This window comes from Crinia signifera, chromosome 6, assembly GCF_055691185.1.
Source record: "Crinia signifera chromosome 6, ASM5569118v1, whole genome shotgun sequence".
Classification (NCBI taxonomy): Eukaryota; Metazoa; Chordata; class Amphibia; order Anura; family Myobatrachidae; genus Crinia; species Crinia signifera.
In genome coordinates, this window is record NC_139222.1 from 126,950,972 (window position 1) to 126,975,618 (window position 24,647).

The 24,647-nt window shown below is 44.5% G+C and overlaps 2 protein-coding genes across 8 annotated transcripts in view; one reads left to right on the forward strand and one right to left on the reverse strand.

The window, feature by feature from the left end:
• Positions 1–5,182: 5,182 nt before the first annotated feature.
• Positions 5,183–14,147, reverse strand: NFE2L1 (NFE2 like bZIP transcription factor 1). Of its 5 annotated transcripts, none has more exons than XM_083147076.1 (6): positions 14,127–14,147; positions 12,200–12,768; positions 8,902–9,093; positions 8,112–8,186; positions 7,875–8,033; positions 5,183–7,376 (listed from the first exon to the last, which is right to left on the reverse strand). In XM_083147076.1, exons 2-6 carry the CDS (start codon positions 12,692–12,694, stop codon positions 6,123–6,125), a joined length of 2,175 nt encoding a protein of 724 aa, XP_083003202.1. In that variant the 5' UTR covers positions 12,695–12,768; positions 14,127–14,147; the 3' UTR covers positions 5,183–6,122. The 5 variants fall into 5 exon arrangements, with proteins under 5 accessions (XP_083003202.1, XP_083003199.1, XP_083003198.1 ...); XM_083147073.1 differs by lacking the exon at positions 14,127–14,147 and adding an exon at positions 13,903–14,087; XM_083147072.1 differs by lacking the exon at positions 14,127–14,147 and adding an exon at positions 13,612–13,746.
• Positions 14,148–14,185: 38 nt separating this feature from the next.
• Positions 14,186–24,647, forward strand: part of COPZ2 (coat protein complex I subunit zeta 2) — a 39,940-nt gene continuing 29,478 nt past the window's right edge. The window contains exon 1 of one of the 3 annotated variants that reach the window (XM_083147078.1): positions 14,186–14,550. In XM_083147078.1, coding sequence (XP_083003204.1) covers positions 14,536–14,550 — 15 coding nt within the window. In that variant the 5' untranslated portion in view covers positions 14,186–14,535. The remainder of the gene's footprint in view (positions 14,551–24,647) is intronic. The other 2 variants (XM_083147079.1, XM_083147080.1) reach the window with 2 other exon arrangements.

Here is a 24,647-nt window from a genome sequence, read left to right on the forward strand (position 1 = left end):
AATGGGGGTGCATTTAACATTAAAAGCACCCATCAGGATGCTTGTACAATAAAAAAAATCGCATTGCATACCGCTATATGTGATTGTATAAGATGTAATACAATCAAAATCAGGGGCGCCGTGCTAGGAAACAAGTACCCTTTTTTTTTTTTTTAGCATTGCGGCAGACTCCTCGTGCTGGATTGCTTCCTCTGTACCGGAAGTTCGGGTTGGCGCTTCCGGTTAGCATGTTCCAAGTGGCATTTTCCTGTTCATTCAAAGCTCTAAGCTTTTTTGTCAAGGATAGTAGGTTCCTCCTAGCTCTTGGATTTGACTGAATGATGTGACCCAGAACAGATGGTTTAATCAGAATCACTCAGGTACTAATTAAGGGCCTTATTCTAGTTTACTCTTTCTGACAAAATCCTTCTTAGATGGACAAAACCATGTGCACTGTAGGGGGGCAGATGTAAAATGTGCATAGAGAATTAGATTTGGTTGAGTTATTTTGTTTCTGTGCAGGGAAAACACTGACTGCTTTATTTTTACACTGCAATATAGATCTCACTTTGAAGTAAAACCTCACCCAAATCTAATTCTCCCTGCACATGTTACATCTGCCCCACCTGCACTGCATATGGTTTTGTCCATCTAAGAAGGAATTTGTCAGAAAGAGTGAACCAAAATAACCCCCTAAGTTACCTGTGCTCAAGCCTGGATATCAATAAAACCTGCACTGTTGGTGTGCCTTGAGGACTGTGGTTGGGAAAGCCTGATGTAGATGGAGCCAATGAAGATGTGTGAACATGTCGAAACGCGTTGAGCCAGCTTGCACCATTGATAGACAGCCAGATTCTCATAACTTCCTTTTCGGACCAGTTTGGTCTTTGTTTCATTGGATCCTGTGTCCTCTGTTTCACTCTATCTACATTCTCGGGGTCACTTTAGCAAGGGGGAAGCATAAGCTGTAACATGTAGAGCGGAGGAGGACGACAGCGGGAGCCCCAAGCATCTGTCTCCTGTCCTTGCAGTGCCTGCTTTGCCTCTCCATCCTCTGGCTCACACAAGGAGCCACTGGGGGCCCCTTGTGGGGGCAGGCAGGGAGACATACAGTCAATAGGGGCAGGGTGGGGGACATACAGTGCAGGAGGGGCAGGCTGGGGGACATAGTGAATGGAGGCAGGGTAGGGGATATACTGTAAATGGCAGTCATACAGTGAAGGAGGAGCAGGCTTAGGGACATACAGTGAATGGAGGCAGTGATGAATATTCGGAGAAGAGGGGCAGGCTGGGGGGAATACAGAGAAGGGGGGCAGGCTGGGGAATATCCAGTGAAGGGGCAGGCTGGGGGACAGAGTGAATTGGGGATCATTCTGATGTGATGAATCAAACCCAATACATTGTCTATCACTCCATTTTTTTTAAGCTGGATACATCTGGCTCTTAGTCATTGTGTCAATCAGGTTAAAATTAGGACCCTGGTACAGCTAACGGATCAATTCAATTATATATACGTTTTTTTTGTTTTTTTTTACCATGTCACACTTACCATTGTGCCAGACTTAAGCTAAAATCACATTGTGGTATATAGTCAAAAGCGTAAGGAAAAAAAGTTACCCAAAACCACGCAGTGTTTACCCTGCTTGCCAGAATCCGCTCCATTCACTTTAATGGTCTATCACAGTCAAAATCAGCTATAGCCAGAACAGAACTGTGTGTATACCCCTTTATACAAAACTCAATAACTCTCCTTGCAAAAAAAAAAAACAATCTTTAAAATCCTCAGATAATAGTCTTGACCTCATTGCAATCTTTTGTGGCAGAGGACCAACACTAACTAATCACAAATATGCACTTTGTGGGGATTTTTGCATTTGGCAGCAAAAATAACCACTTCTTCATACCAAGTGGTATGGATTAAGCCTTGAGGTAAGCTCAAAACAATATAGTGTACAGTAAATCACATATCTGGATGTGGTCCAATCAAAATCAACATACTGTAGTAATTCTATTGAGACGCTACTGTTAGCCTAAAATCAACCACACTCAAACTTGTTGAAGTGTTGTAAATAAAGTTGGATAAGCAGTATAAGATTCTATCCAGTCTTTCTAGTTGGAACAACAATCTAATAATGTGTGAGAGCAAATTACAGTCGATCATTTCCCCACCAGACACTGGAAAACAGTCAAAATATTCTGACAATTCAGTTGCAATTCAATTGCATTTAACAAATCAAATTTTTGGGAGCAAACCGTGGATTATATGCCCAATCTTTCTAGTTGGAGCAAATTATAGGATATACCGCAATTGCTTGGTATATCCTATCCAGACTATAGGGGGGTATTCAATCCAGGATTCCGACTGTCGGAAACTCAGCCCATTTTAGTTTCAATCAACTAACTAGACAGAATTCAATGTTCCATATGTCAGAAAGTTAGGATTGTCGAAATAAAAACAATCCGCGGCTGTTTACGGCAACACAGACTCACCTCCACAGGAAGGTGGGTTTGTAGCAGACGAGCCCTTGTTGGGAACGAATACCTTAACTGCCAATATTTCCCATCTGAAATATTGGCAGGGATTGAATATCCCCTTATGTCTAGTTAGAAAGTCAATAAGTCGACATTGAAAAAGGTAAACATGAGGTCTGAGGTCCCAGCACATGGACCCCAAATTAGTGTAATGCATACCCCTCACAATTGTACAATGTTGAAAAATAAAAACGATGACAAAAGGAGGCCATTTTTTTTTTTTCTCTAAAAAAACACACTTACCCGACAAGATTTTGCAAGTGCTAAATGAAGTAGGGGATTAGCATTGAGCAAAATAGAACCTGTGGCAAGCCCGCAAGAGCTTCTTTGCGCTTCCCCACCTGTTGGGAATATCGTCAGTCAGGATTCAGATGTCAGTATAATGACAGTCAGAATCTCAACTGTCTGATCCAGATACCACACTCGAAGAAATCCCCTGGGTACTTGTGTATTACCACGGCGCCCATACCCATGGATCGCATGCAACATCTTATACCAAATAGTCTGCGATTTACATCTGATATGCGATATAGCACACCACCACTATCCACGTCAGCCCGAAGCGTGGCGAGGGGACGCAGTACGCGTCCTCCCGACCTGTTCATACCCCCACTATCCACATCTGCGTGGAGTTGATTTCATATATATTTTATATAAAGCGTGGCGAGCGGACGCGTAAAACGAGTCCGAAGCAAGGCGAGCGCAGCGGATTACTTGACGTGTATTCCGCGGGGCTCGCCAATCTTTGGGCTTGTATGCATCCGCTCGCCACACTTTATAAGAACAACTCCATGCCGACATGGATAGTGGGGGTATGAACAGGACGGGAGGACACGTACCGTGTGCGCTCGCCATGCTTCGGGCTGACATGGATAATGGTGTGCTAAATCGCATCGCAGATCAAATTGCATGCGATTTGATCTGCGATCATGGGCTCCGTGATAATACACAAGTACCATCCCCTTCCCTTCCACTTGCCTCAAGAAATTAATACAACCAAAATGGGAGCATTTTGCCTTCATTTTTGGCTCCTAGCTGTTGTACCAATTGTGGAATTAATTCTTCATACCAACACAAGGGCATGCAGGAGCTATATATAAATCAATATTACCAACAAGTTGTTTGTAATAAAATTTTTGTTATTTCTACAGTTCTTCATACTTGCCAATCATCCATTTCTATAGCATATTCCATAGATTATAAATCCATAAAATAATTTCTAGATACTTTGCAGGAAGTGATTATTTATTGGCCTATATAGGCACTGGTCCTGAACATTTATTCATTTCAGAATGGTCAAAGACTCTGCCTTGCAGGAAATGGCTATTCAGTGACTCAAATCAGACTGAATTGTCTAAACCAGTGGTTTTCAACCACTGTGCCGTGAGCTGTTCTCAAGTGTGCCCCCAGATCTAGAGATGCCCAAACCAGTTTACAGCCATCACCAGTTCAACTGTTATTTACTAGTCTCTTCTATTCATGTAAAGGGCCAATTAATTTTATTTTTGTTACCCGTGGGGACAAGCATGATTGCTTTTTATATGGGGGCCAATCGCTTTTTTTTCTCTCCTGTGAGAATCTCATGGTGTGCCTTGGCAATTTTTTAATGTTATTTAGTGTGCCGCAAGGTAAAAAGGTTGAAAAATTACTGGTCTACACTTTTTTTTTTTTGAAAGGGGGGGGGGGGGGGGATTATTCAATCCCCATGCCGATTTTTCACCTGGGCAAAAAACATGCCGCATCGGAGAACACCACCTGGATCAGCAAATTTGCAAAACCATGTGACTTTGGCTAATTCGTGACCATCACGCCACAACCCAGACACAAAAAAAAGTACTAAAAATAAAACACCCATGATTGAATACTGATCTGTGAATTATTGACAAGTTTTTGCCTGGCCAGGACGCCCCTTAGTGGTAAATACAATCTATTTTTTGGTACTTCCTAGCACGGCGCCCATCGCATACCATACTTAGTGGTGTGCGATGCGCGGCTCATGTTAAATTAACAACTTGTTAACAGTGCTTGTACAATGAAATATCGCATAGCATTGCATGCCAGCAAATGGCATGCAGTGCGATTTTTAATTGTACAAGCACCCTGATGGGTTCTTACAATGTTAAATGCACCCCCATTGTCAACGCGAACCCGAAGCGTGGCGCGCGCAGTGAGCCTGGCAGGGGCGGCAGTACGCGTCCTCTGACCTTTTCATACCCCACTATCCACGTCGGCGTGGAGTTGATTTTAGATCTCGCCACACTATCTAAAATCAATTCCACGCCGACGTGGATAGTGGGGGTATGAAAAGGTCTGAGGACGCGTACCGCCTCCCCTCACCACGCTTTGGGTTGGCGTTGATAGTGGGGGTGATGTTGCCAATGGAGGTGCATTTAACATTGGAAGCACCCATCATGCGATGCGATTGTACTACGATCAAAAGATTGGGCGAGGTGCTAGGAAACAAGAACCTATTTCTATTGTTTATACACAACTGCATTCAAAATTAAAACTTGCATGTAAAATATTCTTTACTTTTAAAGCAATACATTTTTTTCTTTCCTGGTAAGTCAACACTTTTTCTGCACAACAAACATGCGATCAAGTAATTGTATTCGGTTTGTCCAATCTTTTGTAAAATCATTTTATTTCAAATAAAAAAAAAATTAAATACAAAAAAAAAAAAAAAAAAAATCTTCATACATTGTACTAGTTCCTGGATGATGTATTATGGAACGTGCATAGTTATCACTCTGCAAACGCTAAACCTAACTCATCACATGTATTGTATAGAATAAACTTAGGATTCAGGTAATAACTGCTAACCCTTTAACAAAATTCTTCCTGCTCAACATAGCAGTCCAAAGTACACACACACCCCACCTGATCCACGTTGCAGGAATCTGGGTGTTGCTGTAACTGGTACATAGACCACGTGTGAATAGGTCATGCCCTGTCTGGCAATTTGGGGCTCATAACAATTTTGAATATGGCAAATTGCTGGATTCTTTCTGTATTTAACCACTATACTTTCTTTGTTGCAGACAGCAAGTTTAAATTGCATTACCAGAGATTATTGAGCACATTAATGAGGATGTTATAATTTACGTGGCAGACATTTACAAAATAAGATCTGCTATAAAGAAGTTGAAATCAGTACTAAGCTTTTTGAGGCCGAGAGTCTTTTACCAGTTAAGACACTAATCCCAAACTGCTTATACACTACAAAAGCCCTCTTGGACACTGTCTGCTCATAAAAAGGGACACCACTCACCCTCATGCATGTTGACTGTTCAATTGCTGACAGTTGCCTACATTTTACACATTAAGAATTAAAAAGAAAAAAGTAGTTGTCACCCTCCCTTTGTCGGCTTCTTAAGTGTACGATTCCTGGGCATTCCTCTGCCTTTAGGCCCGACTGGCGACCTCCGCATTCCTGGGCGAACTGGGCCCTGACACAGACAGGACACAGCCCCTGGCCCTCAGTATGTGTAGATATCTACCTCACTCACTGGGGTCAGTCTTGTGTGAAAGGTTTGATACGGAGGCCTGAATGAAAGCACAGCCCAACACCCCCTGTCCTGCAATATTTCAGAATTCAAATTCATATATAATCACTTCCTCCTGTCCTTTCGCTCTGGACGCCGGCTTTGTGGTCCCTCAGCATTGCGTGGCATGAGTACTACATTGCCATTGTTGGTGTATTGCAAAGCATATCGCTGAGGAGAGTATGGGCGACCTTCCTGATCTCTTAGCTGGCTAAACACTTCCTGATACAAGTTCTCCACTTCCTGTTTCATTCTCTGTAGTGATCTCAAGTTTTCTCCTTTTACTCGCAACTGAGCATTACGTTCTCTGTTTAAACGCTTCACCTCCTGCTCCAGGTTTAGGATAGTGTCCAACTTTCTTTTACGACAGTTTTGAGCAGCCATCTTGTTCTTACCACGCCTGCGAATATCACGTACTAAGCAAAGCTGTGCATCGCTTAGCTGATACTTCGTAAGAAGCTCATTAAACTCCTCAACAGGTAGATTGATAATTTTTTCATTACTGAAAGGTATCTTCATAGCTCTAGCCCTTTGCTCATCTCTGCCTGCCTGCCTATCTAAAAATCCTGTTTGTCTTTGACTATCTCTCCCCATCATAAGCTGTTGCTGCTCATCTGGCTCCTCAGGCATCATGTTGTAGGTATGATTGTGCCCAACATGTTCAAGAAAAGGCAAGCGCTGAAATCGACCAGGATCCTGGGAGCTCATTCGACAAAACTTGCTGTATTCTGGCTGGTACCCACTAGCTTCTTCAGATTCCTCAAGCTCAATCATCTCCGAGTCAGAACTGTATCCTACTGCTCCCTCCTCAGAGAATGAGGATGATGAGCAGGAGGAAGAGGATGAAGAGGAACTCTCAGACCCACTAGGTGATACTGGACTCTGGTGCGAATCAAGAGAAAGACCAGAATCTGAGTCCAACTCTTCCTGGAGTTGTGAAGCTTGTACTTGGCTAAAGCCTTCCTCCAGGGCCAACTCCATAAGACTGATTTCATCTAGCAAAGCTTCACCCAAGATTCCACCAAGTGGGTCCTGTATAATAGGGTTTATCTCATTGGCTGTGCTGTTTAGTTGAGAAGGGAAAAGAATTCCTGTTATATTGGTAAAGCCAAAAGTGGAATTTAGGTCAGATGAGTTATGGGAGGAGAGCTGAGGCAGTGGGGACTCCAAGACTGGAAATGGCTCCATAGTAGGAGTGTAAAGTGACAGGTTTTGAGAACAGCCTTGAAGAGACAGCTGATCTAGGGTGCCATTCTGCTGAAGTGATGGGTCCAAGTTAAGGTATAATGGATCATCAGCTGTACTGTTGATATCCATGGGCTATGGGGGGAAAAGAAAAAGAGCATTAGGCCTTTCTTAGTCATATAGAACTGCACACCTAATCATGGCTCAAAGGACAAAACTAAAAAACATATCACAGGCCTAATTCAGCATGGTTTGAAATTGAGAATTTGCATTGTGGTTCATTATTGAACAACTGCGAGTGGACAGCATTCACATTACACATACACAGATACGTATTGCAAATAAATATAATTGCGCCTAGCAATCGCAGTTTGACAGCACGCCAAAAAAAATCCACAATCCTCTTCGGTGTTTTGTTTGAGAATGCACTGCCATTTGCAATGTATTCGTAGTTTTGCAATGGGTGTTTATTCTTTCTGGACAGCGACTTTGTCATCGAAGGCAACTGTTTTTTCTCAGATTAGCAATCCATACTATATTAGGCCCCACATTCAGAATATAGCAGTATAAAATGCAGAGCACATATTAGTGTCCAGATTAAATATTGGATTCATGGTCATAAACACTTTGTACCTGCATATCCATAATAGACATAAGGTCCTGCCACTGCTCCTCCAGATCCAGAGGAGACTCCAAATTTGGGAGAAAAGGGGACAGAAGACCATCCACTTGTTCTATAGCCATAGGACATGGATCCACATCCAATATACTTTGGGAGGCAGGAGCTGGAAACTGCATAAAGCAGAGGTCAGCCTGTTTTCTTTAAGAGGTGATAAAGCACAAAGTTGAACAAGTCAGACACTTAATTACCTCAGAGGAATCCGCAAACTGGAAGGTATCCTCCAGAAGACTCAGGCATTCTGCCAAAGACATATCTGTCTGGTCCTGAAAAGACAACAACTGTCAGTACTGCAATAACAGACCATGGTCCTTGATAGCAAAATCTTTCTCAAATGGGCAAAACCATGCTGCACAGTAGGTTGGGTAAATGTAACGTGTGAGTGACATTTGGGTGGGGTGTGATCAAATGGAAATATAAATTGCAGTGTAAGAATAAAGCAGACCTTATTTGCCCTTCACAAAAACAAAATAATTCACCCAAATGAGAGCGCGAGACACCCACCCACATACCTACTCTCAACCACCATCTTGGAAAGATGGAAGTATATACTACATAAGAATTGGTACTTGTGTATTATCACGGCGCCCACTACTCCATTTGCGTACAGGGCTATTCACGGTAGTGAAATCGTATCGCATGCTATATTGTATGGCATGCGATACGATTTTCCTATCTAATGTATTCACTGCTCTGTGTCAGTGAATCCATTAAAAAGATAGGATGCGATAAAAAAAATAAAAATTGTATGGCATGCCACGAGATATCGGTTCTGATGGAACCTAGAATAACGGCATGCAATGCAATGCGATTTCACTACGTTTGCGTGCCTAGTAAATTCGGGTGCCGTGATAATACACAAGTACCCAAGAAACTACCTATAGATAACAATTATCTCTATGAGACATCTCCTTTAAACAACTGTCCAACAGAGTGAAGGACAAATGGACCTAGCACTTGGGTGCACATAGTGTTATTCACCTCCTGTGGTACATTTTCCCCAGTCTCTCCATCCACTTGCACTCTGGAGTCCACTGATTCACTTTCTGGGCCATCACCCAAGGACTCCCAAACGTCTTCGTTGTCCTTTTGATGCTGGCGACTTTCAAAATCTTCACGGCCAGCTCCAAGGTCAATGTCTTGAAGCCATAAAATATCTATTGGGTCAACTTCCTGGAAAATGGGAAATGAAGAAACATTTCAGAAACCTCCTAGTAGAAATCAGGGATGCACAGTTAGTGAAAAAAGCGAACAAGTCTAGACAAAACACACCCTTGTTTATGCTTCAGTGTCATTTAATACCTGGAACATACTAGGTTGTGCCAACACATTACCACGCTAGATCTAAATCAAAGCATTAGAAGAAACACTGCTTTTGATTAACAAGTCTGATTATTTGGGGGAAAATTTACTAAGATGGGTGTTCTATTTCACATGGGATGTTGCTATGGGCAACCAATCAGAATGTACTTATTTAGCGCCTTCTAAAAGATAATAGATAGTATCTGGTTGCCCATAGCAACATCTCATGTGAAATAAAACTGCCATCTTTGTAACTTTCCCCCAGTGTCATGTTTCATGGTATATACACTCAGTGTCCATCTTAACGTTCAATGTACTGAAAATAACATTTTAGAGGAAATAAATCACACAATTTGCCCTGTAAGTAAATGCTTTGCAGAGATTTTCAAGGTCACTCAAGTTTACAGTCTTTCAAGATGTCATTAAGTCCCAGTCGTGACAGCTGCATAAAAGCAGCATGAAAAAAATAATAATAATAATCTGCTGCAAGCTTCGAACATTAAAGCAGGAAAACGCACACAGGAAATAGGCGAGGACATGTACAGAATATAGTGAGCAAATACAAGTTACATATTCAAAAAAAATAAAAACCACCATGAACATGATGCCATCATGCAAATAAAGTCATATGACTGCCCTTTCATGTGACACACATGAGCTCTATATCAGTGCTACAAGATAAGATGTAAACAGGTTATATGACTGTCCCTTGCTCTATATTGTGCAAGTGTGGACCAGACACCTGTCACCTCTGGTCATGCTCTAAGTGCGACACAAATAACAGCTGTCATTCCCTTCATCATTATCATCTCTCATTGAAGACTGCTGTGTTTTCTCCCATCTACCCATTCATAGAAAACTGAATTTAAGCGTAACTATGAAAAAAACAGATACAACTATACTATAGCCTAAAAAAGCTCAAAGTATCAAACACGGTTTTAGAAACTTTCCAATACCAAGTCCATATCTAGGGAATAGAAGTCACAATTGCCAAGCTACTAAAAATCACATTGTGTAACATTTAAAAAAGGAATCTGTATTGGCGAATGTTGCTAAACATGCAAATACAGCAGTCAGCAATAATAAAAGCTCTATAATTAAGGTGTGTACACACGGTTCAATTCTATTTATTAGATATGGACTATTCGACCTGTGCTCTGAAGTTTTTTCTACTCCTTTTTGATTTCCTCTATTTTCTATTAAATTTTTCCATTTGATGTGCATTCGATTTGCTATTAGATTAGCACTGGCTTTGGGCAGGAGATACACATAGAATCAAATGCTGCAGTGAACACCTTCGATTTGCACTATCTACTACTAGATTTCCACTATATAGTCTTGGCTGCCAAGACCATTTTTCTATTTGATTTACACTACACAGGAGCCCGCATTGGGATCAGATCTGCATTGAACGTAGAAAAATAGAATTTTGATTCCCACTCGATTTTCTATTGGATTTTGCCATCAGAACCATAAAGGTGGCCATACATCAGAAAGATCGATAATAAGATCGATTGCGCTCATGATTGTGTACAATTTCCCTTGAAATCCCCGGCAGTCCTTGGTGGTTTTTGGACACACAATCTACACACAATCGATCATACAATCAATCATACAATCCATCTACTGCATGATTGTGTACACAAGATGTGCACACAATCTGCATACAATCCATCTTACAATCAGTCATACAAGCCATCTGCTGATTGATTGTATGATTATGTACATAAGATGTGCACACAATCTGCATACAATCCATCTTACAATCAGTTGAGATTGTATGATTGGGTACAATATCTTTCTGATGTATGGCCACCTTTAGAGTCATTCGCCATCTATAATGTGTGTTTTGACACATTTCTTCTGCTTTTTATTAAGTTTGCTGATTGAGTATTTTACACTATTTTCTAGGTCCTTTACTGTAGAATATAACCCATGGAATCAGTGCACCCTTTTCAGCCATCTGCTCTGCTATATGTGAGATTCCTGCCCAATATAAAACCTGTCCTATAAAAGATACACAAAATTCATTGCATGCAAGCATGTTAGAGCAGTGGTTCCCAACCCTGGTCCTCAAGTACCCCCAACAGTGCACGTTTTCCAGGTCTCCACACAGAATCACAAGTGATATAATTAGCTCCACCTGTGGATCTTTTAAAATGTGCCTGAATAATCTGTGCACCTGCTGGGTGACCTGGAAAACGTGCACTGTTGGGGGTACTTGAGGACCAGGGTTGGGAACCACTGTGTTAGAGCCTCCACAGCAACCAACAGAAATGTGACTGAGCAACTAAAGCTTGCCATACATCTACAGATCGATTGTCAGATTGGGCTCGTTGGAACAAAAACCTGGTAATGGATGAGAGTAAATGACAGTTGACCATTTGCTTGGAAATGCCGGAAAACTGCCAAAAACCTCACTCATCCATTTCCAGGTTTTTGTTCCAACAAGCCCAATCTGACAATCGATCTGTAGATGTATGGCCACCTTAAGATACACAACAAATACCTCACACAGGCAGACAGATCAAGTGCAGCTTTAATCCGTCACATAACACTCAGGCACAGGGACCCTGGCCTATAATAATGAGGTTCTCTCAGGGTGTTGTAGGTTTACTGTGCTATGCAAGTATATAATGTTCATTATAAATCTCAGGCCTCTGCTAAATAGGCACGCAGTTCTTGATGGCAGCTTCTCACGATTGTGTTCTTTGCATATACTGTCTGCACAAGATTACAGCTCCTGTAGTCTATACTTAAGGTTAGACTCAGATGTAATGTAAGGTGACACTGGTTATGTCTGCACTGCAGAATGCTCACATTTCACGTCAAACCAGATGAACAACCACCTCTATCTCACTGCTTTAGATCCTGTGTAAACACAAAGAGCTTACAAAATGGCATGTGATTCTCTTGTGCTATCCTTTATATAATTATCACACAAGAAAACATGCTATGTGTAGTAACATTGCCTTACCTCCTTGTTCAGGTCAGTACTCTCAGACTGTGCAGTTGCTCCTAACTCATCACCACGTAATTGTTCTGTATCTATACTGTCTCTGAGGCTGCTATCTGATGTAGGGATATCCTGTGGGCTGTCTGGAGATCTGTTAGAACCAGTCTGGACACTGGACACAGAGTTCTCTGCCTCCTTATGTACAAGCCAAGCATCAAGCTCTGTGCTGGGCACTTGCAGCCTATCAAGTGCTCGCATACGGCTCAGAAGTCTACGAGTAGTGAAAAACTGGTCCAAATCCACACTCTTTGGGTGTACTCCATAGCCATCAGAGGTCCCGCGAAGACTGTGGAACTGAGTCTGTGTATACGCTGATGTGGGCCCCAAGATGATCTCATGCAGTGGGGGCAAATGAGAGGGCAGATATGAGTCTAGGTCTACACGCACACCCATTAGGCTCAACAGAATGGTGAACTGGATTAGACCCTCCGTCAGATATTTCTTCAAAGACAGCATGTCTGGGAGCCCCGGGAAGCAGGGACCCCCAACACTCACTCTTCCCAACACTCAGTGATCTGTTCAGATTTGTCCTGGAAGATAAAAGTGTAACATTAAAGACAGACCCATCAGCTCCTGCATGTTTCTTTACCCACCACATTGCAAAAAAACTGTAACAGCAAGAATAGTAATTTTCAGTGATACTGCAGCACACTATGTAATTGCATTACATGAAACGACGCACCCAGTAACCGGTTCGTCTCCACGCATCATTGACAAATCAATTAGTGTGACCTAGAATAATTAAATTGGCACGCTTCAGTGATCAAAGATAGTCTACAAAAAGTTTCAGTCATCAGAGCAAAGTCTACATATAAAGTACACATTGGTTCCAAGTAACCGAGGTATAGAAGACCTCTTACAATGAATTGGGGAGGGCGCTACAGTACATGCTGTAATCACCAGGTGCTTCTGTATTCGCGTTCAATGCATCAGATCCTCTCTCAAAACATCCCAGTCTACCTTCACTCCCTAGCACGTACAGGGTAATCACCCTGCTTAACTGCAGTGGCCCAGCCTCGCTCATACCCCTCTCATCCACTTGTATTTATATATAACCAGCAGTCAGCAGCTTCCTAGGCCGCCTCCCGTCTCTGACCTAGGCAGAAAGATGGTGCAATGTGTGGGAGTGGGGCAGCATACCTTTGTGGGGTGTTCGTGTAGCGGGTCACAGGCAAACTAAGGTGTGCCCAGGCACCATGCGCTGGAACAGCGCAGTACAGGGACTGCCGCACGCCTGAGCGTAACCCACACTCCCAGGAGGCCAGCTGCCACACACACCGACAAGTTACGGTTACGACCTAGCTGCCCCCACGCATTGGTCTCGGTAGCCTCCTCGCTAGTATATTGGATCAGCGTGACCAGTGTGCGCGTACCTGCTCGCTCGCGATAAACTCCCCGGTAACGCCGCTCTCCCTCCTCGTGCATCTACCACCCGTGCACCCGCTGTCTCGACTATCACTTCCGCATCACCCGGCAACACAGACATTCCATGCACCCACCAATCACACGCCTGTACACACAAGTTGGCCGGTAACTGACAACAAAGGCGACCAATCAGAGAAGAGCAGTGCCTTTGTGGCGCAGTGAGTGGCTGTCGGGAGACCACACCACACAACCGTCACTGACAGCTGAGCGGCAAATCACACTCCGCAGCGCCAACTTGCCAGCGAAAACGTCACTGACTGACTCCGTCCTAAGCCAATCGTCTGTCAGGCCTGCTTTCCCCTCTTTCAGCTCTGCTCTATCTCCCGGACTGTCCCGGGCTGCGGTACACTGGTCACCCGTCAGCCTGTGCCGCACTTCTGTACATCTAGGAGAAACAGAGAGAGGATGCAAACGCGCGCAGGCCCTCACAGTGACTTGCAAAAAAAAAAAATCTACGTCTTACGTCACACGTTCTAGAAAGTTCGGCGCGCCTAGCGTCACTTCGTAAACAGTATTTAGACGTCATAGGGATCAGTTATTGCAGGGGGTGTGGCAGAGGCGGAGTAAGTGTCAATGGCTGTGACAATAACGAGTGCTAGAAGACCATCCCCGAGCGTGCGCAATTTGGTGGCGCTGCCAAAATGGCTGCTGCAGGGACCCTTCTATCGGCGCTGTTGGATCAGGGTTCGGAATGAGCACGCGTGTAGTTACAGTATCGTGTAACAGTGCACTAGTAACCTATGATCTGTACTGACAACTGTCACTCGCTGCGCCCGCGGCTGTGCGACATACACGACTGTAGCTGCTGACATTACAGGGCGGGGACTCTGAAAGGGATATCTTGTGACGTCTCAGAGCCAGTCGCGAACAACATGGAAAATTTACCGGTATTAGAGCAACTAATGGCGCTTTCACACTGCAGCTAGAACCGTTTGAAACGTTTAAAAAAAGGCAATATACAGTGTTTTAGCTGCGGTGTGAAAGGGGTATAACGCTTAAAATACTCGCTGTGTGTTTTGTCTGTAGTCGTAGATATTTATAACAACTGCTAAGTATACTATACACTCTAATACATATTTAGGAGATCATTTGCGAGAGGTGTTCCCGAGAAAGGCTGGTTTAGGTGGCATCCACAGGGTTGGATCTGGTCCTGTTTCAAATACTACTAATACAGTACACCAACATATTTTTTTATTGTTATTCACTCTATTACTGTATTTAGTGTAAGGGAATCGGTACATCTGTCAGAATGAAATTAGGTCGACCTCACTAGGTCGACTGTCAGGAAGGTCAACCTGACTTAAGGTCGACATGGGCCAAGGTCGACATGACTTAAGGTCGAATTTGCATAAAGGTCGACATGAGGAAGGTCGACTGGTCATAAGGTCGACATGGGTTTTTCACTGTTTTTTATCCGAATGTCGACACAGTCGACATGGACACAGTTGGCAATGAGAATCGAACGCTCGCTATGCTTCGGGCACGGTGCCTCGCTGCACTCGGCACACTATTTTATTCTCCCACCACGCCCTAGTGGATGGTAGGGCATGAAATACTGCCTGTCGGCTCAAAAAACAGTGAAAAACCCCATGTCGATCTTATGACCAGTCGACCTTCCTCATGTCGACCTTTATGCAAATTCGACCTTAAGTCATGTCGACCTTGGCCCATGTCGACCTTAAGTCAGGTCGACCTTCCTGCCAGTCGACCTAGTGTGGTCGACCTAATGACTGTAGACCTAAGTTCATTCTAATAGATGACCGCTTCCCAGTGTAAATTAGGGGGTTATTTGTTCGTGTACATACCATACTTGTTATACAACCAATGTTTGTTGAACATAAATATTTGTTTTACAATTCGGTACTTATATGTTAGTTGGGCGTCCACTTTACATCAGGGTTGCCGACCCTCCCGGAATTACCGGGAGTCTCCCGAAAATCGGGTCCCCCTCCCGGCCCCCCGGAAGGGTGGGCAACCCTCCCGGAATCAGGGGGACCCCCACTGAGCCCCCCGATCGCGGCATTTAAATGCCGCAATCCGCGGATCTCAGAGGAGGGGGCGGAGCTAAAACGACACACTCGTGTCATTTTAGCCCCGCCCCCTCCGAGGAGATCAGCAATTTCGGGTATGTTCCGAAATGGGGGTGGGGCTTAATGACGTCACAATCAAGCCCCGCCCCCCGAACGGGTAATGAAAGTCTCCTCTCCGGGCTTCTCCCGGAGAGGAGCATTTCAAAGTCGGCAACCCTGCTTTACGTACGTACGCATGCGGACCAAAATCGCATCGCATGTTCCGTTTTAGTGCCGTGCGATGCGAGCCCAGTGCTTTATATGCCTATAGTTGTGATGTATGTCTATAAATTACCGTAACTATGGTTTCTGAATACACTTAAGCTAAGTAAATAGTGTAGTCAGTCAGAAGTTGCGTAAGTCCCTCACTAAACCCACACCACTATCCACGCCACCCCGAAGCGTGGCGAGCGGTGGCAGAACACGTCCTCCCGACCTTTTCATACCCTCACTATCCACGTCAGTGTGGAGTTGATTTTGTATAGTGTGGCGAGCCCCGAGGGTGGACGTGGAATACTTTACATGTTTTCCGCGTACGCTCGCAATGCTTCGGGCTCGCCGGCGTGGATCGTGGGGGTATGAAAAGGTTGGTAGGACGCGTTCCGCCGCTGCTCGCCACACTATGGGGTGATGTGGATACAGGGGGGGGTTACTATGGGGTAGTGTGGATAATAGGGTGGGGTAGCTACAATTGTCACTATCGCATCGCATTGCATTGCATCGTGAGATGCGAAGCGATAAGGCCACAAAAAATTGCAGGAAATCAATTATTTAGTAATATCGCATCGCATTACAAGTTTTAGGCAGGTATTCAATGCTGTTTGCTAGTGGTGACAGCGAGTAGGTCTTCCTGCTCGCTGTCACCACTCACCCTGACAGCATTCAACACAGCCTCCGTATTATTATTATTATAATTTTATTTATAAGGCGCCACAAGTGTTTTGCAGCGCCGTACAAAGGAACAATACAGGGAGACAAAGCTTGGCATAACATTGAATAAATAACAAAAATACAGTACAAATAAAGAGCGCCACAGTTCAATACACATTACAGCTTGGATATAAGTAGTGAGGACTCAATTAACATACAACTAGAGCAGTGTTTTTCAACCAGTGTGCCGTGGCACACTAGTGTGCCTTGAGCTGTTCTCAAGTGTGCCCCCACATCTAGAGATGCCCAAACCCATTTACAGCCACCACCAGTTCAAATGTTATTTACTGGTCTCTTCTTTTCATGTAAAGGGCCAATGTATTTTATTTTTGTTACCTGTGGGGACCAGTGTTATTGTTTTTAATGTGGGGGCCAATAGGTTTTTTTTTCCCTGTGGTGGCCAATGTGTTTTGCCCTGTGGGGATCTTAGGGTGTGCCTTGGCAATTTGAAAGTCTTATTTAGTGTGCCGCAAGGTAAAACGGTTGAAAATCACTGAACTAGAGGCTTGATGCCAAAGATGGAGATGAGTATGCGGACGAAGATGGTCACTGTGTGTTTGAGTATAGGAGAGCTGTGAGTAAAATGTGAAGAGAAGAGGGCTTTGACAACAGGAGGGAAGAGGGGCCTACTCGGAGGAGCTTACAATCTAGTAGGAAGGGGAGACAGACAGATTACAAGAGGTGCAAGCAAGTGGGTGGTGGTTAGATAGCAGGATGTAAAAAGGTAAGGGGTCGGAGAACCAGCTGGTTTATGCAGTGGAAGGGTACGCTTTGATGAATAGGTGAGTTTTCAGTGCCCGTTTGAAGCTTTGCAAGGTCGGGGAGAGTCTAATGGAGCGAGGGAGTGCGTTCCACTGAAGGGGTGCAGCACGGGCAAGTCCTGTACTCTAGCATGGGAAGCAGTGATCAGGGTGGAGGAGAGACGACAGTCGTCAGCCGACCGTAGAGGGCGGGAGGGTTTATGAATGGAGATGAGGTTAGAGATATATGGAGCAATGGAATTAGAGATGGCCCTGTATGTGAGTGTGAGGTGTTTGAAGAGGATTCTGTAGGGGAATGGGAGCCAGTGCAGATTTTGTTGAAGGGGAGTGGCAGAATTAGAGCGGCGGGAGAGGAAGATAAGCCTGGCTGCAGCATTGAGGACAGATTGGAGAGGAGCCAGTTGGGATTGAGCGAGGCCGGTGAGGAGAACATTGTAGTAGTCGAGCCGTGAGATAACCAATGAGTGCATGATCAGCTTAGTTGCACTCTGTGAGAGAAAGGGCCTGATGTGAGCAATGTTGCATAACTGGAACCGGCAAGAATGGGCCAGGGCTTGGATGTGGGGTGCAAAGGAGAGGGATGAGTCAAGAGTGACACCCAGGCAGCGGAGTTAGGGAACGGGGGAGATGATGGTGTTGTTAACAGTGATAGAGATATTAGTAGGGGGCATAGCTCTGGGTGGGGGAAAGATAATGAGTTCGGTTTTGTCCATATTCAGCTTTAGAAATCGCTCAGACATCCAGGTGGAGATGGCAGAGAGGCTTGGAAACTTGAGAGAAAACAGTGGGGGACAGATCAGAAGAGGAGAGGTAGATTTGGGTGTCATCCGCATAGAGGTGATATTGGAAGCCAAAGGAGTTAATGAGTGCACCCAGAGAGGAGGTGTACAGAGAGAACAGAAGGGGGCTAAGGACGGAACCCTGAGGGACCCCGACAGGAAGGATAGAAGGTGGTGAGGTAGAGCCAGAGGCAGAGACTGAGAAGGAACGGTTGAAGAGGTAAGAGGAAAACCAGTTGAAGACTGTGCCAGAGAGGCCAATGTTTTGGAGTGTGTGGAGGAGGAGAGGGTGATCCACAGTGTCAAAGGCAGCAGATAGGTCCAAAAGGATAAGCTGGGAGAAGTGACCCTTGGATTTGGCTGACAGCAGGTCATTGGTGACTTTCACTAGGGCAGTCTCCGTGGAATGAAGTGGGCGAAAGCCAGATTGAAGGGGATCAAGGATGGAGTGGTCAGACAAGTAGCTGGTGAGACGCCTGTAAACCAGCCATTCTAGTATTTTAGAGGCAAATGGGAGAAGAGAGATAGGGCGGTAGCTTGTGGGAGATAAAGGGTCCAGGTTTGGTTTTTTAAGAATAGGAGAGACCAGAGCATGTTTAAAGGGTGAGGGAAAGATGCCAGTAGAAAGAGATAGGTTAAAGAGGTGAGCAAGGTGGGAGCAGCCAGTGAGGGAGAGGGAACTGAGGAGACGGGAGGGGAGAGGGTCCAAGGGACAGGTAGAGGGGGGAGAGGATGAGATGAGGGAGCGGACTTCCTCAGCTGTAGTAGGGCAGAAGGATGACAGAGTGGGGTAGTTGGGAGGGGAGGATGATTGGGGTGGGTTGGCAGCAGAGGGGGTATGGGAGGAGATATCATGTCGGATTATCTCAATTTTAGAGAGGAAGAAGGAGGCAAAGTCAGTGGCAGTGAGGGATGAGGGGAGGAGGGGTGGTGCAGGGCGAAGTTGAGTGTTGAAAGTTTCAAAGAGACGTCGGGGATTGGAGGAATGGGAAGAGATGAGAGATTTGAAAAAAAGATTGTTTGCCAAAGGAGAGAGCAGCACTGTAGGAGGAGAGAATAAACTTGAAATGAAGGAAGTCTGCCAGAGAGTGAGATTTCCTCCAGAGGCGTTCAGCAGAGCGTGCACATTTTTGCAAGAATCGTGTTATTTTGTTGTGCCAGGGTTGGGGTTTAGAGCGTCGGAGGGGGACAGTGTGGAGGGGGGCTACAGAGTCGAGAGCAGAGGTGAGAGAAGAGAAATAGAAAGAGGCAGCCTGGTTGGGGCAGGTCATGGTTGAAAGAGGAGAGAGGAAAGTCTCCAGGGAAGACAGGACAGTAGGGTCAAGAGACCCGAGGTTACGTCTGGTGACTGTGGGTCTTGGCAATGAGGGGAGAGGGGAGGATGAGAGGGTGAAAGAGAGCAGATTGTGGTCAGAGAGTGGGAAGGAAGAATTAGAGAAATCAGAGAGATTACAATGGTGGGTGAAGACTAGGTCAAGGGAGTGTCCAAGATTATGAGTAGGGGTGGAGGTCCATTGACCAAAGGAGGTGGTAAGGTCAAGCAGATTAGAGGAGGCAGCATTATTGATGTCAATAGGAATGTTAAAGTCACCGAGGATGATAGAGGGGAGGTCAGAGGCAAGAAAGTGTGGAAGCCACGCAGCAAAGTTATCAAGGAAAGGGGAGCAGGGGCCAGGGGGGCGGTAGATTACAGCCACAAGGAGGTGAATAGGGTAGAAGAGGCGGATAGTGTGTACCTCAAAGGTGGAGAATGTAAGGGAGGGCTCAGGCGGGAGGGTGCGAAAGGTGCAGTTGGGGGAGAGGAGGATGCCCACTCCTCCACCCTGGCGGCCATCAGGTCTGACCGAGTGTGTGAAGGAGAGGCCTCCATAAGAGAGGGCAGCAGGGGAGGTAGTGTCAGAGGAGGAGAGCCAGATTTCAGTGATGGCGAGAAGGTTAAAAAAGTGGGAGATAAAGAGGTCGTGGATAGTTGGGAGCTTGTTGCAGACTGATCTAGCATTCCAGAGAGCACAGGAGAAAGGAAGGGAGGGGACAGGTGAGATAGTAATTAGGTTGTGTGGGTTGTGGGTGCGTGTGAGAGGTGTGGAAGTTGAGAGGGGGTGAGACCTGACAGCGAGGACTGGTATGGGACTGGATCGAGGAGCCATATTTCTGTGTAAAGTTGATCAGAGTAGTGATATAGAATGAGGTTGGAGTGGCCTAGAATGAGTAGTTAGCAGGTGATGTACTGGAAGCGTGGAGAGCCTACAGGAAGTATAGGTAATGTATAAGGGAGACAGAAGCAGTGTGTGACCGCACTTAACCCCTTCCTGACGCAGCCAGTTTTTGCCTTCCTGACAGAGCCCTTTTTTCAAATCTGACATGTATCACTTAAGTGGGGATAACTTTTTTTTGCTTTTACTTATCCCAGTGATTTTGAGATGGTTTTCTCGTGACACATTGTACTTCAAATTAGTGGTAAATTTGGGTCGATACAGTCTGTGTTTTTTTGTGAAAAATACCAAAATGTCGTAAAAAAATGGAAAATTTAGCAATTTTCAAAATGTTAAATTTTCTGCTTGTGAGACAAATAATCATACCACTCAAAATAGTTATTAACTAACATAGACCATATGTCTACTTTATGTTTCCATCATTATTTCAACTTCCTTTTAATTTTTTTGGACACTAGGAGGCTTAAAATATGAATAGCAAATTCTCACATTTTCAAGAAAATTTCAAACACTGATTTTTTTAGGGACCAGTTCAGTTCTGATGTGACTTTGAGGGACTTGTATGTGAGACACCCCCATAAATGATGCCATTTCAAAAACTGCACCCCTCACAGTATTCAAAACAGCATTTTGGAAGTTTGTTAACCCTTTAGGTGTTTCACAGGAATTAAAACAAAGTGTAGGTGAAATTTCAAAATTTCATTTTTTTTGCAGATTTGCAATTTTAATACATTTTTCTAAGGAACACAGTAGATTTTACTAGAGAAATGTGACTAAAAATTGATTCCCCCAATTCTTTTGTTTTCATAAATATCCTATATGTGGCCCTAGTGTGCACGTTGACCAAACCACAGGCTTCATAATAGAAGGAGCACCTACTTGATTTTGGAGCCTCCTTTTTATGAGATTATTTTTTAGGCACCATGTAGGTTTCTAGGCACCATAAGATGCTAAAAGTTAGGAACCCCCCCACAAGTGACCCCATTTTGCAAACTACACCCCTCAGGGAATTCATCTAGGGGTATAGTGTACATTTCAAACCCCCAGGGGTTTCACCAATTGTGGTACAACTGGGCAGTGAAAATGAAAAATTAAATTTTTTACACAAAAATGCAGTTCTGGCTCAAAATTTTTCATTTTCCCAAGGAATGAAGGAGACAAAGCACCCCAAAATCTGTGCCCCAATTTCTCCCGAGTACGGCAATGCCTCACATGTGACCAAAAAATACCATTTGGGTGCATGGCAGGACTCAGAAGGGAAGGAGTGATTTTTGGATTTTGCAGCTCAGATTCTGGTGGAATGTTGGTGGGTGCTATGTCGCATTAGCAAGACCCCCGAAGCACCAATACAGTGGAACCCCCCCACAAGTGATCCCATTTTGCAAACTACACCCCTCAGGGAATTCATCTAGGGGTAGAGTGTACATTTCAAACCCCCAGGGGTTTCACCAATTTTGATAAAACTGGGCTGTGCAAATGAAAAATTACATTTTTTTACACAAAAATGCAGTTCTGGCTCAAAATTTTTCATTTTCACAAGGAATGAAGGAGACAAAGCACCCCAAAATCTGTGCCCCAATTTCTCCCGAGTACGGCAATGCCTCACATGTGACCAAAAAATACCATTTGGGTGCATGGCAGGACTCAGAAGGGAAGGAGTGATTTTTGGATTTTGCAGCTCAGATTCTGGTGGAATGTTGGTGGGTGCTATGTCGCATTAGCAAGACCCCCGAAGCACCAATACAGTGGAAGCCCCCCACAAGTGACCCCATTTTGCAAACTACACCCCTCAGGGAATTCATCTAGGGGTATAATGTACATTTCAAACCCCCCGGGGTTTCACCAATTGTGGTACAACTGGGCAGTGAAAATGAAAAATTAAATTTTTTACACAAAAATGCAGTTCTGGCTCAAAATTTTTCATTTTCACAAGGAATGAAGGAGACAAAGCACCCCAAAATCTGTGCCCCAATTTCTCCCGAGTACGGCAATGCCTCACATGTGACCAAAAAATACCATTTGGGTGCATGGCAGGACTCAGAAGGGAAGGAGTGATTTTTGTATTTTGCAGCTCAGATTCTGGTGGAATTTTGGTGGGTGCTATGTCGCATTAGCAAGACCCCCAAAGCACCAATACAGTGGAAGCCCCCCACAAGTGACCCCATTTTGCAAACTACACCCCTCAGGGAATTCATCTAGGGGTATAGTGTACATTTCAAACCCCCAGGGGTTTCACCAATTTTGATACAACTGGGCTGTGCAAATGAAAAATTACATTTTTTTACACAAAAATGCAGTTCTGGCTCAAAATTTTTCATTTTCATAAGGTATGAAGGAGAAAAAGCACCCCAAAATCTGTGCCCCAATTTCTCCCGAGTACGGCAATGCCTCACATGTGACCAAAAAATACCATTTGGGTGCATGGCAGGACTCAGAAGGGAAGGAGTGATTTTTGTATTTTGCAGCTCAGATTCTGGTGGAATTTTGGTGGGTGCTATGTTGCATTAGCAAGACCCCCAAAGCACCAATACAGTGGAAGCCCCCCACAAGTGACCCCATTTTGCAAACTACACCCCTCTGGGAATTCATCTAGGGGTATAATGTACATTTCAAACCCCCAGGGGTTTCACCAATTGTGGTACAACTGGGCAGTAAAAATGAAAAATTAAATTTTTTACACAAAAATGCAGTTCTGGCTCAAAATTTTTCATTTTCACAAGGAATGAAGGAGACAAAGCACCCCAAAATCTGTGCCCCAATTTCTCCCGAGTACGGCAATGCTTCATGTGTGACCAAAAAATGGCAGGACTCAGAAGGGAAGGAGTGATATTTGGATTTTGCAGCACAGATTCTGGTGGAATGTTGGTGGGTGCTATGTCGCATTAGCAAGACCCCCAAAGCACCAATACAGTGGAACCCCCCCACAAGTGACCCCATTTTGCAAACTACACCCCTCAGGGAATTCATCTAGGGGTATAGTGTACATTTCAAACCCCCAGGGGTTTCACCAATTTTGATACAACTGGGCTGTGCAAATGAAAAATTACATTTTTTTACACAAAAATGCAGTTCTGGCTCAAAAATTTTCATTTTCATAAGGTATGAAGGAGAAAAAGCACCCCAAAATCTGTGCCCCAATTTCTCCCGAGTACGGCAATGCCTCACATGTGACCAAAAAATACCAGTTGGGTGCATGGCAGGACTCAGAAGGGAAGGAGTAATTTTTGGATTTTGCGGCTCAGATTCTGGTGGAATGAATGGTGGGTGCTATGTGGCATTAGCAAGACCCCCGAAGCACGGTGAAATGATGAACCTAATAATCCATAGATGTGTGGTATATTTTAAAACACTCCTTTATACATAGGCCGGGTTTGTCGGGGCAAGTGTCACACTGGAAAATAGTTTGCTTTCTTATTCCCTTTTTATAGCAAACTTTGCACCTTTTTTGTGTCCTACCCTTTTTTCCAGTGGAGGGGATTTCATCAGGAAAATGCTGCCCTGGTACAATACGGGGGCCAGTACTAGAAGTACTGGGGCCCTCTGCCTGCTGGTTCCCAAATATTAGGCTCTTTATGACTTCCTCTTGAAAGTGCATAAATGTCCCCCTCTGGCTGGTAGAACGGAATAGCACGTAAGCGTTATACAGTGCCATCTGGATGATATACACGGCCAGCTTCTTGTACCAGATTTTTGTTTTCCGCAGGGCACTGTACGGCTTCAGTACCTGATCTGAAAGATCCACTCCGCCCATGTACTTATTGTAATCCAGGATACAATTAGGTTTTGAGGTGTGGGTACTGGTACCTCGTACAGGGACGGAGGTGGTACTGTCTCCGTGAATTGTTGTCAGTATAAGGACATCCCTCTTGTCCTTATATTTGACCAACAACATATTTTCGGTGGATTGTGCCCTGCTTTCACCCCTTCTCATTACTTGGGCAATGTGCGTTTTTGGGAGGCCTCTTTGGTTCTTGCGCACAGTACCGCAAGCTGCTGTACCTCTTGAACCAAGGGCCTTAAACAGGGGGATGCTAGTGTAAAAGTTATCCACATAGAGGTGATAACCTTTATCCAGGAAGGGGTGCACTAAATCCCAGACAATTTTTCCACTAACAGCTACGAAGGAGGGGGGGCATTCTGGCGGTTCAATTCTTGAATCCTTCCCTTCATATACCCTAAACCTGTGAGTGTACCCTGAGGTGCTTTCACACAGCTTATACATTTTTATGCCA

Coding starts and splice junctions, on each gene's coding strand:
- NFE2L1 (XM_083147076.1), bottom strand. CDS start 12,694: ATGCTGTCTTTGAAGAAATATCTGACGGAGGGTCTAATCCAGTTCACC. Junction 8,034..8,111: donor AGTTTGCGGATTCCTCTGAG/GTAATTAAGTGT, acceptor TGCTTTATGCAG/TTTCCAGCTCCTGCCTCCCA. Junction 7,377..7,874: donor TGTCTATTATGGATATGCAG/GTACAAAGTGTT, acceptor TTCCCCCCATAG/CCCATGGATATCAACAGTAC.